This window comes from Mchenga conophoros, linkage group LG8 (genome assembly GCF_057382185.1).
Source record: "Mchenga conophoros isolate Kocher_MC1m ecotype Shallow Benthic linkage group LG8, M_conophoros_male_GT1.1, whole genome shotgun sequence".
Classification (NCBI taxonomy): Eukaryota; Metazoa; Chordata; class Actinopteri; order Cichliformes; family Cichlidae; genus Mchenga; species Mchenga conophoros.
Window position 1 is genome coordinate 12,323,560 of NC_140533.1, and position 12,791 is coordinate 12,336,350.

The window sequence follows — 12,791 nt, forward strand, 5'->3', positions numbered from 1 at the left end:
ACATAAACTCTGGAACACATTCAGGTACTTAAGGTCAGCTGAATCAGTGGTTTGTTTTAAATGGTCACTTTTTAGTTAACCATGTGATTGACCGTGTGTCTGTGTGCTGCAATATGTATTATTGTTTTGAATGTGTGGTTTTATTCAAACTGTGAAGCACTTTGTAACTGTTTGTCACTGTAAAACAAAAGTGCTATACAAATATAGTTATCATATCATTTCTTTTTCCAGATCTAGTGAATACTTTTGTCATTGTCAAGCTGGAAAATGAAGCTGTTGCCAATCACTTACCAGATGGTATTGCATGGTGAATCAAAATCTGACAGCACTTTTCTGTGTTCGTAATTCTGTCAATTTTGACAAAATCTCCAACACCCATGGCTGAAATGCAATCCTAAACCATGACTGAGCCTCTACCATGTTTTACAGACACTCACTGCTGTACCTCTCGCCTGACCGCCTTTGTACAATCTGACAGTTTAAACCAAAAATGTAAATATTGGATTGTCACTTCATGAGATGAGTTGCCATTGATTTAAGTGCAGTTCTTCCGTAATTTGGTACATTTGAGCCTTTTCTCACAGTTTCCTTCCCTAAGAATGGCTTCTTTGCAGCCACCCTTCCACTGAGAGCATTTCTGATGAGGCTTCAGTGAACAGTAGATGGATCAACTGAAGACTCAGATGCCTCTGTCGGATCTTGTGTCAGATCTTTGCTGGATTTTTTCCCGTTTCTTAGCGCATGATGACAGAAAAAGATACTGTTCATCTGCTGTAGGTTTTTTAGTAGATCTGCCACTAGTTTTTTGGGGTTTTTTTAGAGCACATTGCACAACATGCTGATATAGTCCAGGTTTCTGGCCAGTAGCCAAATGGTTTGGCAATTGGCCATGATTTTGGAAACAAATCATCTGTTTTACAACAGGCTGCTAGTAACAAAGTGCCTAAAGATACAATTTACAACTGCTTTGTAAATTTCTTTTTCTGTAATTTTTTTGTTATTTATGTTTGTTATGTTTTAGTTATGTAGTTGGCACCTTTTTTATGTTTGAAAGATTCATAGGTCAGTGTTAGCTGGCTTAACAAACAAAACCCCTCCTCTAATAATGATCAGGTACAAGGACTGAACTGAAAATGGGTGTTTGTCCAGAGAGGATTGTGATATACTGAAGTAAGAAAAAAAGAAAATTAAAAAAACCCACAAAAAACTAAAAAATTCATAGTTGAATTTTGTGCCAACATTTTGGATGACAGCGTAAATGTTGTACCCCACTTCTCCACCTATGACAGCTGGAATAGGCTCCAGCCATCCCTCTGTGACCATGAATTAGATGGATGGATGGATGGATTGTTATGGTTGGAATAACCAGTAGGTGAAGTAGAAAATAAGTTTAAAACTGGAGGTTTAAAAAAGACACAAATGTTCCTGTTTCCCAGCACATTCATCCATTTTGCCAACACTCGGGATATTTTTTAAGCACAGTTGGGTAAACACCCTCACAGCAAACTACGAGTGAAGTCTCTTGAGGAAAGAAACCTGTTGGATGAGATGTCTGAGACATAACTCAATGAAAGACACGACGCAGAACAGCAACTGAAACATTTCTGAGACCAGACGGAGTTGAAAGTATATTTTTCGCTGTACTGTACGGATTGAATTCAAAGAACTTTCTATGTTGTAAGTACTTTTACTTACTTGTGTTTAAAGAATCCGTTCATGTCACCTAATTTTGTTTTCCTTTTTTTTTTTTCTTTTTTTTTTACAGTAGTTGCAACTCAGGGACATCTGTGCTAACAGTTATTTAAATACTTTGGGTGGGACTGCGTCCTGATTTAAATGTCACTCATTGTCTTGTTTAATCGCGTCATTTCTGTCACTGGCAGGTAGAGTCACGATGGAATTTGCTTGTGGGTTTGTTTATGTGCCGCCATCATTGAGTCAGAAGGAGAGACGCTATCCAAACATCACTAAACGTTCAGGTATGATCTCAGTCAAACACCGGCATGCGTTACCACAGGGGAAATTTAAGTTATGGAAGTCATACTAATTTTTTAAAATTCAGATGTTACATTCCTGTGTCAACTTGTTTTTTGCTTCTGTCCCACTGGCTGCTAAATAGACACAGACACTTTACAGTTGGTCAACTCTGACAAAAGAAAGTATTTCAGCTATGCGTAACAAGAACAGGAAACATCAGATTCTGCAGTTGCAGGTTTAAATAGACACTGCTGATGGTGAAATCCTTCTAATAGACACAAAGCTGATACTTTCAGCTACATTTGTAACCTGTTTACCGTCTCTGCCAAAGGAAATGTTTGAAGTTGTTAGCTAGTATAAAACTATGAAAACAGATTAAAGAACATATAAGCACAAAATAACAACTTTCATATCAGTTCATTTTATTTTTTATTTCAAACATATACATTCACCATCATTACATAATATCATTGTTTGAAAAGGAGTAGGCAGAAGTATACACTTATTTGACCCTACCCCCTCAAATTTTACCTCTAATTCATTTAAATTTATTTTAGTCTTAAATTAAACAAACAAACAAATGAAACAAAAGCAAAGCAAAGCAAAACAAAAAAACATCATGATATAGTTTCTTTCATATAAATAAAAACAGACTATTTAAATTTGCAGACTTTAGATATTTGCTTTGAATATCACACGCTGATGATGCATAACTACGTAAAAGTATCTGTAGGTGGATTTTTCTTTCATCTGAGCTTTCTGGACGACTGTTTGGTCGTCCCATTATTCAAGCAGTTGCACACATCCTCTCCTGTGTGTATTAGAGTAGAGCTTACTCTTACGTAGTTTACTCAGTAAAAGCCACCTGAGTCACAGCACAAAGGTCAACACTGCACAGATTTTTTCTTTTTATTCTATTCTATTAATTTGTATTTTGTTTGTTTTTTATTAGCTCTTCTTCCTCCTAATCCTCGGCTTCGTCCTCAGTCTCCTCCTCCTCCGCCGCCTGTCCCACCAAGAAAGCACCTTGAGACAGAGTCAGAAAATAGCAAGGATGTGAAGAAAGTCCTGGAGAACTCTGTTTTCTATGAAAATACTATACTGGCAGCAGCTTCTTTGAACAGTGTAAAACCTGAGCAGCCAACACCACCTAAAAAGACAGGTACAGTGAATGTAGCACTGATATTGTCATTTGAATGTATTATTTTAAACTGCTCACACTACATTTAGCATCCAACCACACAGAAACCACACATAAAGGTTGGATGCTATTTTATCAGTTACTTAGACTAATGCAGCCATTTTTAAGAGTTCTTTTTGTGGTCATTGCTGTTGTGGTTGTTTAAAAAAACAAACACACACACATATACACACACAACAGGGTTGCACTGTGGTGCAGTGGTTATTACTTGATCTCACAGCAAGAAGCTCCTGGGTTCAAACTCCTTGTAGGGTCGGAACTTTCTACATTTCCTGTTTTATTTTGTAGTTTTTTTTCATCCTTTGTGTCTTGTGTTTAGTTTTACTTCCTCTCTGTTCCCTGATTATGTCCAGCTGTGTGCCATCACCCTCCTGTTTCCCATTCCCCTGATTACCCTCCTTGTGTATAAATAAGCATGTCTCCTTCCCGCTATGTTGGCTTTGTTGTAATAAACCTTCATCTTTTGCGCCTTCATGTCAGCCTTTGAGTCTTAGGTTTGGGTTCTTACTGTGCCTCATTAGCACAATCTGCAGTTTAGTAGATTTATGATCAACACTCTGTTTCTGCTTGTTTTTACCAGCTCTTCTTCCACCTCCCCTGAAAACCAGATCAGAGCCATGTTCTTACGACCAGCCGCTCATTTGCCCTCAATCAAGTATCATCAACCAAGAACTTGCCTATGATGTCCCAAAATCTGAGCCGGATTTAAATGCACAACCCCAGGACCCAAACTACTCTAACAGTGTACCAGAAGGCACTGGTGGCGAAGTGAACCTGCCGGCTGATTCTGGCATTGTGTCATCACAAGGTAAAAGGCAACATTCTTTATCTTATTAACACAGTTTAATTTGATTGGACATCCTCATCCAGATCATCCTCCTTTCTTCTCCTCTCATCTTAGCCCGAGTCATCCCTCCAAGACCTGAATTCATGAATTTAGTCCCCGAGTACATAATGCCGTTACCTTCGTCCCACTCACTTCCTTCAACCTCTCCGAACACTCCTCTATCCCCTAGTGCTAAAGGTGATTACAGCAGTCCCTGCTGAGCCATTACAAAACTGATGTAGTATGAAATGCATATTTTTAATGCTTAATTTATTCCAAACCCAGAATCAGCAGATCTGCCAGGAAATCCTAATGTTGTTCTTGTAAGTTTAGGAAAATTACTCTCAGAGGAAAAAGGTAAGTAAACCTTTATCACCACATCAACATCATACCAATAAAAATTAATCTGATTGGCTGTGATTCTGTTTTTGAAAAAATCTAGTTTGATTTCAGTTCATACTTCATGGTGGCAATGACCTTTTTGTTCTTTTCCAGTTGACCCCATACAGGGAGTACACAGCCTCTGCTCCCAATGTGGCTCCGTGGTGGACACTTGCTATGACAATACGGTAATTGCATCGTATTAAACCTGAAAACCGATAACTATTAATTCACATTTCAGAGGCGCTGATCTCAGAAATGGATAACCTGAAAGAAGCGTGCACATTGTTGATCACATCATAAGGAAACATGGACAACTTGTCTGGTTTAAATGATCCTGAGTTTGTGTTCTCTCCTTTTGCTGCATTTCAGGTTGATGAGTGTTATTTCTGTAAATCCTCCAGTTTTTCCAACACGCCCAGTTTACTGCAGAGTCCTCTAAATGGTTACCAGGACGAACTCTTTTTACTCAATCCTAATGAAAAGCCTTTGTGCGATACGGATCCTCTGCTGCTCTTCTGCATTGATGTATCAGGCTCAATGAAAATCACCTCCGAGGTACAACAACACTACAGACACTTGGCATCACGAGGCTGTTTGTGACAGCAGGTGTTCATGAATACAACCTGTGGCGTCTCTACTGTTTTTAGGTGTCAGAGGGAGAGCATACTGTGAATAAATCCCGTCTCCAGGTGAGTTGTCTTTCTTTTTTCTCCTTATTTTGAAGTTACCTTGAAGGACTCGGGATATTTGCCAGTTGAAATCTGTGGCTGAGAATTTTTGTGTGATATTATTTTTGACAATTATGTGAAGAGACGCTACAAATCAAAGATTGTTCTATCCTAACCAGTTTGTCCAAGAAGCTGTGTCACTGTGCTTTGAGAGATTAAACGATCAACAACCTGGCACAAGAGTGGGGCTCATCTCCTTCAACCATGAGGTACATACGTGACGCTGTTTGCATCTCCACTGCCTGCTCCTGAGCAGAGTCATGCTGACCTTAGATTTTGTGTTAGGAGGAAGAAGAACAAGCACAAACTAGGCTAGCTGTTGTCGCAAACTATGATCATAATACTATTTACTGCAAACTACCTGCTGTGACGAGGCTAATGGTCTCTGTCACTAGGCAGGTAACCTTCTGTACCTTGTTCTTCTCTCTGATAGGAGGAGGAGTGAGGTGAGGTGGAAGCTGTAAAATTATTATAAGTTTTCACTTCAGTGTACAAAACAGCTGCTTCACTGGAATTTTCCTTGTCTAAAATCATTAAATGCTGTTTTTTACGGTGGATTTTATTTGATTCTCCTCACTGTTTTCTTTATTATCTGGTATAAACTTATTTATTACTTCTTTTTTTCATCTTTCGGTGTTTGCATCTTCAGGTGACAATGCACGGATATGAGAATTTCAAATCACGTTGTCTGAGTGGGGCTCAGTTGATTGAAAGCCTTTATTTGAAAGAGATTGCGGCCAGTTTTCCTAGTCCACCTCCACTTTCACAGACAAAGGAGTATTTAGAAAGACAAGTTGTGGGGTATGGAAAAAAAATTCTTTTTTTAAAAAATTAGATGTTTTGTTTTAATTAGATTATTGCATTATATGTATTGATCTTCCTATTGCTGATTTATTTTAAAGACTGTCTGCAAGTGGAGCCACCGCTCTGGGTCCAGCTGCTCTGCTTGCAATTGCAATTGCCTCCAGACAACCAGGCTCAAAGGTAAGTTTGGCCAACAAATCAGTTTTTATCCAGTTTATGCGTCCTGCTTACCTGCTTGAATCTTATGTCACAACACTAATGAGAATTTGGGCCTTTGGCTGATGGAGCTTCTTTAGGATTTTGTAATTTTACGGGTAAGTGAGCAGGATAAAGGCAGGCAGGAAACAAAGAGTGAGAGCAAGGTGGAAAATATGCAACAAATCTCTCCAGCTAGACTCAAACTGCTTTTTATTTTACCTACCAAAAGTGGATTGAACCATATAGTTAGCTGGGCTATATAAATATTTACTGCATGAAAATGTTTTAAGACCTCCTTGTGGTAATCAATTACAGTTCAGCTTTCTAAACAGTGCATTCCCGATTCTCTTTCCCTGTTGATCTTGAAGGTGATTATCTGTACAGACGGGAAAGCCAACACAGAGTTAGGAAATCTAGAAGTGGAAGACACCGATGCTCTTACTCCCGTCTCATCCACCATCTTCTACCAGGAGCTGGGAGAGTTTGCTGCTGATAACGGGTGAGCACATACCTCTAACTAAATTTTCCACGTCAGGCATGTCTAATTCACTTAAGTTTGAACTTGAGTGGGCCAGACATGATTGATTGATTGGTAATTTATTTCAACATGTGAACAATATACAAGTACATTTAGAAAAGAAAATGATAAATGTGTAAAATTACAGAAAATATCTTTACTCTGGACCCACTGAAAAAACATGAATTTAAATAATAGATCATGTAAAAACAGGAAATTTTCTGTCATTTAACAGTTTATCACATACTGCTGTAAAACTTGAATACAGTGAAAAGTCCCCCTTCATCCAGTGGGCCAGAGTGGAGTCTTTGGTGGGCCTGTTCTGGCTCCGCGAGCCCTATGTTTGACACCGCTGCTCTACGCTAACGTAAAAAGAGACAGTGAATGAACTTGTTGAGGCAGTTATGTATTTAAGTCTCTATTAAAAGCACTAGTACTCATATTACCCAATGAAAGGTCTCGATGCACTGTGATGATCCTCAGATTTCTTCTTTTTTTAGCGTCACAGTGTCTGTGCTGTCCATAGAGGGAACAGACTGTAGACTGGATGAGCTGGGGAAACTTGCTGATCGTACTAGAGGAAAGGTAAGGCGCACTGTAACCATGGCGAAGCATATGACTCATCAAATCATGCACAATCTCATGGTGTCAATCTGTGCTTTCCCTTTGAGTCTAGGTGGTAATAGCCAGTCCCAGCAGGCTGCATCCAGAGTTTGAGCAGATCATTCAAAACCGGACCATTGCCACACACTGTACTGTAATTATACTGCTGCCAAAATCAATGTGAGAGCTGCACTGCACATAATTACTTAAAATGAGCTCATTGAATTGGTCCTCTAGAGATTTAAATGACCCTAAGCACTGAGTCATGTTCTCCTTGGGTAAAGGTGCATGAAGGGAGAGAAGGAGGCAGGACACAAAGGGACCAGACAGGTGGGGAATGTGGACCCAGATACAGACATCACCTTCCAGTTTAGAGCAAATGAAAAGGTCTCAGAAGGTGAGGAAAATAAACACTCTTATAGACTGACGCCACTGGCTCGTTTATTTTCTCAGTTTCAGCTGCAGTTGTGCTGAATTTCTCAATATCGCAGCTGCCGCGTGTTGCCAGGTCTTTGAGGAAAGTGTGACATGTGGTGATTTCTGTTGTTGCCAACCATGAAAAACAGAAATTTCAGTTTGAGATCATTGCAACACTGCAAAGTGGGACGCAGCCAGAGTCACAGCATCTGAACATAAACTAACAAAGCAAACATAACAAAGTGGACCCAGACATGTTACACTGATAACTGGGACTTGGAAAAACAAGACAATAACAACTAAGAAACAGGGAAAAAATACAGCAGAGGAAAAAAAAGATTTCAGTAAATTAAGTCATGGTTCCCTGACTTCTACTCTGATCCCACCATGGCTGTGCATTTTCTTTAGTGTGTCCAGCTGTATTTTATAGAGACGAAATCCCTGTGGCAAAACACATTGGTAAAAGGCTCTTCCATCTAGTGTTGGTAAATTACCATCTGAATTTATTCAACATAAACAGATTCACTTACAGGCCAAATTCAACTCGGGATCACTGAACACTTGCCTTGAGGGATTTAGCCTGAATTCTGAGATATGTGCATCAGATGGGCGAAAAATGCTTCATTTGATCCAAACTGACCAGGGACTGATCATGCAGGCCAGAGCAACATTTAACTCATTTACCCACCACAGATAGTCTCAGCAGGGAGAGAGAGTCAGGGGAATGACACGCAGGAAACAGTGTGGCGCAGATTCACACGCAGGGGTAATTGCAGATTTTACTCATACCTCTTGAGTTAAAATATTCATACAGCTCGTTTTGTTTTGTTTTGTTTTTAAACTGTCAAATCACTCCTTTTTTTTTTTTTTTTTCTTTATAGTGCCGCCACCATCTCCTAATAGCCGTGTATCCATCCAGCTGCAGATCAAGTACAGGCAGAGGAATGGGCGGACCATGCTCAGACTGATAACTGCAGACCGGGAAGTTACTGATGATGGGTGATAATGCCAAATCTTTAATTACAATGCTTTATTTACTTTTTAGTTTTGAATTCTCCTCCACTTGCAGCTTTACTACACAGAGATATTTGCATGTCTATGGATGGCTTAAACAAGCCATTATCTTCTGACATCTTTAATCAGCGAGACGTTCTGCCCCTCAGGACAACAAGTGATTAGATGTATTATTTTATGGCAATTTCAGTGAACCTTTAGGCAAAGCAGGTTTCGATAATCCAAGGAGACTGACTGTTGCTGAGATACCAGAGCTTTCGTGCAGAAATAATGCCTCATCCATTCTAACATTTAGTTACACAGTAAATGAAGCGCTCAGCCCAGTCTTCACACGCTCAGTGAAGGTCATGCAATTCATCGTCTGAGCAGATCCAGAGAGGGGCCTGTGTGTTTTTCCACATTAACATAATGGCAATGCCGATGCAGTAAATGTTGAGAAGCACTCTTGTGAACACATTGTGCCCCCTCCCCAGCTCGGCAGTGCTGTCCTCACTGTGTCTGGCCATCATTCAGCTCAACTCGTCACAAGCCAGCGCCGCTCTGGCTGTCAGAGGTCGCTTGCTCTACGCCAGGAGGGAAGGAGACATGCAGAAGCAGCTTATTGAGAGAGCGATGTGAGTAGCAGCAGGGACCTCTGACTGAAGGCCATCGTTTTATGCTGAATTCTGACATTTAATAAGGCTGAATCGACAGACAAAATGACACAAGTATGAAAATAAGAAGGTGAAAAAATGAGTTTAAGCACATTTGGCATTATGTGGTATTTAGATGAGAAATATGACTGCGTTGAGAAGCAGAAGCTCAGGCGCTTCCTGTGCTTTTAAGACCATTATTATCCCAGACTTTCTGATTCAAAGGTTACCCTGCAGCTTGGTTTTTCACTTTTTCCTTTTAAATTGTATTAAAAGTTCTCATGTTGACTTTATTTACAGTGCTGTGCAAAAGTCTTGAGTCACCAAAAATGCTTTATTTGATGGAAATATAGTTTATCAAGCAAAAACAGTTTGTGCAATTTTAACAAGGTTGAATCACATATTTAATCATATCACATTAGTAATAGTAATATCACTTTCTCACTTAGTTGTATGCATGTGTGCTACAAATGGGCCTTATGGTCTCACACTGTAACAGATATTGAGGCTCCATCTGCTTAAATCACTTCAAAACGCTCACTGTGTGCGTTGCAGGTTATTGTTAAAGTTTCCACAACAAAGGTCGATATTTGGTGTGGAAACCTTTATTCTTAAACACAGCCTGAAGTCTCGTAGTTGAGCTTTCTTGTCATTTCTTTTAAGCAGTCCTCAGGAATAGTTCTCCAGGGTTCTTGAAGAACACTCAAAGTTCTTCTTTGGATGTTGGCTGTCTTTTGTTCTGTTTTCTGCCCACACTGGTTCAATAATGTTCATGTTGGGGCTCTGGGGAGGCCAATTCATGACTGATGGTGTTCCACTCTGTGCTTGGGATCATTGTCATACTGAAAAATAAAGCCACTGCCAATCAGATGCTTTCCAGATTGTAATGCATGGTGAAACAAAATCTCGCTGGTATATTTTGCATTCATATTTCCAGCAATTTTGACAAAATCTCCAACACCACTGCCTGAAATGCAACCCCAAACTTTGACAGAGCCGCCATCGTGTTTTACAGATGGCGTTAGACAATCACTGCTGTTCCTCTCGCCTGACCGCATCCATATATTTTGAGAATTCAACCTAAAAATGTAACATTTATGGGCTCATCGCTCCATAAAACCTGTTCAGTGCAGTTCTTGTGTAATTTGGCACACATCAGCCTTTTTCTCCTGTTTCTCTTCCTTAAGAATGGCTTCTTCATAGCCACCTTTCCACTGAGGCCATTTCTGATGAGGCTTCAGTGAACAGCAGATGCATCAACTGAAGGGTCAGATGCATCTCTCAGGTCCTGTGTCAGATCATTTCTAAAAATAAATGAATAAATAAATGAAAGAAGGAAAAGCAGCCAATGTCCAAAGGCATCAAGAAATCCAGAACCTATTGCTCAAGACCACTATGAAGAAATGAAGATTGGGTCAAGGCTTTTGCACAGAACTGTATGTTTTATATTCCTTATCTTGGTAATATCAAGATAATGTGTTGTGATTAATAGATAATGATTTATGCATAATGTTTGGCTGTTTTCAGAAAGCATAACCACAGTGCAGAGGCAGAACAAACATACAACGAATGGGTTAAAACCATGGAGCCGATTTACACCAACTGCACACAGGTGAGCTTTTTACTGTGTGTTTTTATTATTAGATTGAATGCATCACATTAGACTTCTTTTACACTTAATTCCTTTCCCCTCCCCAGAAAAACACCGTCAGCTCAGACTCACAGGTAATTCATTCTCTTATACTGCTTCTCATTAGAATACTTACTATGCTGTCCAGATTCCTTTTTCTATAAATCCTCCTTTCTTCTCTTCCCGCCAGTCTATCACAGACGCTGCTGCAGCGCTGTTCTACACCATGAAGCAGAGAAACAAGAAATCTATCTCAGAATAAACACAAGCCCAGCCAACTGTCCTCCTTCCCCTTTTACCTCGTTGGAAAGCAACTCGAGTCTGAATGCCGAGGCCAAATGCTGCACTTAGACTTTGATTATTTGGCTGGATGGATATCCCTCAAATATTTCACATTGTAAATAATGCATTACAGTATATCTCACACCTCATTTCTCATGCTTGATTTTTTTTTTATGTTACACAAGAAAACTACTGATGCAGTTTTACAGTTAGAACTGCTTTTGTGTTTGACAGTGTCGCTTGCGCCTGAGTTTGTGCACTGACCAAGTAAAGACATGATTCAGAAACACCACCATGAAGCCAACACCCAGATCCTTTATGTCAGCAAAATAGATCTCATAGCACTTTTTTTTAACAACTCTAAAACAAAAGTTAACATAACGAAATGCAACAAAGCAGTTTTTGAGATTTTTATTTCAGTAGTACTATACATGTATAATATTCCTAATTATAACCATAAAGCTCTGTTTATAGAAATATAAGACACAAAATTAACAGGATATGTATGTATGCACATTTCATACCCACGGAATATGTACATGGAGTCTGATATTTAAGCGTTGCAGAGGTAGTGGACAATAGAGTAAACGCAAAACAAAACTGAGCAAGTAATGATTATGCCTGAGATAGAAGCTAAAGCATAAATAGACATGCGCTTCTCCGGGGCAGCCCTCAAAATGCAAACATATTTGCAGCCTTCTTTTGTACACGTGTGTTCATCACGGAGTGCGTGCAGGTTCCAATAAAGCAGCAAAAATAAAAAGCAGGCTTCAACCAGAATCCGCAGAGCTATGCTGAGCAGGTAGAAGCCTACGGTGCTCCTGTCTTTGTGGAGATCTATGATCATCTTGCCCCTGCCTACCACCGTCTGAGCTTCCTCTGCCCCCTGAGTCTCCGGCTTCTCATCCGCCTTCATCCTGAAGCTCCTCTTCTGCGCCATTGTGCGGAGGTGGGAGGTGAACAACTCCATGAGCAGGACAGAGATGACAACCACGACAAACATGAAGTTCCAAGCCACTATCATGGGCTTGTCGAATCGTTCATTAAAACAGAATTTCGTGCAGACATCGGGGGTGCTGCTATTGCAGGTGAAGTCAGCATCCAGTTTGCTGAAGGGCAGCTCAGCAAAGAAGAGGACCACAAGTCGGACACACAGCAGGCCGAACCACAGGGAGCGGCACTTGTAGGTGGCGGTGGTATCCACTGCTGTTCTCAGGATTGGGATGAGGCCCGTTACTATTGCTGCCATTGTCACTTTTCCTGGTAATATAAAAGAGGAAGCTGGTGAAACATATAAACAATTAGGTGACATATTAGGTCATGATGAGAGATCATTTGGCTTTTGTGCTAAATTATGGTAGTTAAGTTGTAGATCTCATCTCCAACGTTGGGTTTTCCATCTTCAAATGTGCAAACACAGACAAAACCAACAAACTGCTACAACTGGACACAGATTATAGTGCATCAAACATTTTTTTTTTTTTAAAAACACTAATTTTATACACATTTACAAATGTCACAGCAAATGCATACAGCTCTGTTTGTGTCTGAGCATCTTAGTGTATAATAGGAGTCAAG

At 39.9% G+C, this 12,791-nt stretch overlaps 2 protein-coding genes across 3 annotated transcripts; one reads left to right on the top strand and one right to left on the bottom strand.

Annotated features, from left to right (window-relative positions):
- Positions 1-1,582: 1,582 nt before the first annotated feature.
- LOC146568243 (circularly permutated Ras protein 1-like) lies at positions 1,583-12,019 on the top strand. 2 transcript variants are annotated; one of them, XM_085284172.1, is made up of 21 exons: positions 1,583-1,677; positions 1,884-1,979; positions 2,930-3,139; positions 3,759-3,986; positions 4,080-4,202; positions 4,290-4,361; positions 4,500-4,573; positions 4,758-4,943; positions 5,036-5,077; positions 5,236-5,325; positions 5,766-5,917; positions 6,019-6,100; positions 6,487-6,617; positions 7,136-7,220; positions 7,312-7,418; positions 7,523-7,635; positions 8,537-8,654; positions 9,143-9,283; positions 10,829-10,913; positions 11,000-11,026; positions 11,122-12,019. In XM_085284172.1, the coding sequence occupies exons 2-21, from the start codon at positions 1,895-1,897 to the stop codon at positions 11,191-11,193; spliced, it is 2,223 nt and encodes a 740-aa protein (XP_085140298.1). In that variant the 5' UTR covers positions 1,583-1,677; positions 1,884-1,894; the 3' UTR covers positions 11,194-12,019. The 2 variants fall into 2 exon arrangements, with proteins under 2 accessions (XP_085140298.1, XP_085140299.1); XM_085284173.1 differs by lacking the exons at positions 1,583-1,677; positions 1,884-1,979; positions 2,930-3,139 and adding an exon at positions 3,594-3,672 and having other exon boundaries at positions 11,122-11,729.
- Positions 11,518-12,525, bottom strand: gjz1 (gap junction protein zeta 1). The gene has a single exon (XM_085284184.1). The coding sequence runs from the start codon at positions 12,523-12,525 to the stop codon at positions 11,767-11,769; it is 759 nt and encodes a 252-aa protein (XP_085140310.1). The 3' UTR covers positions 11,518-11,766.
- Between the last annotated feature and the right edge of the window lie 266 nt (positions 12,526-12,791).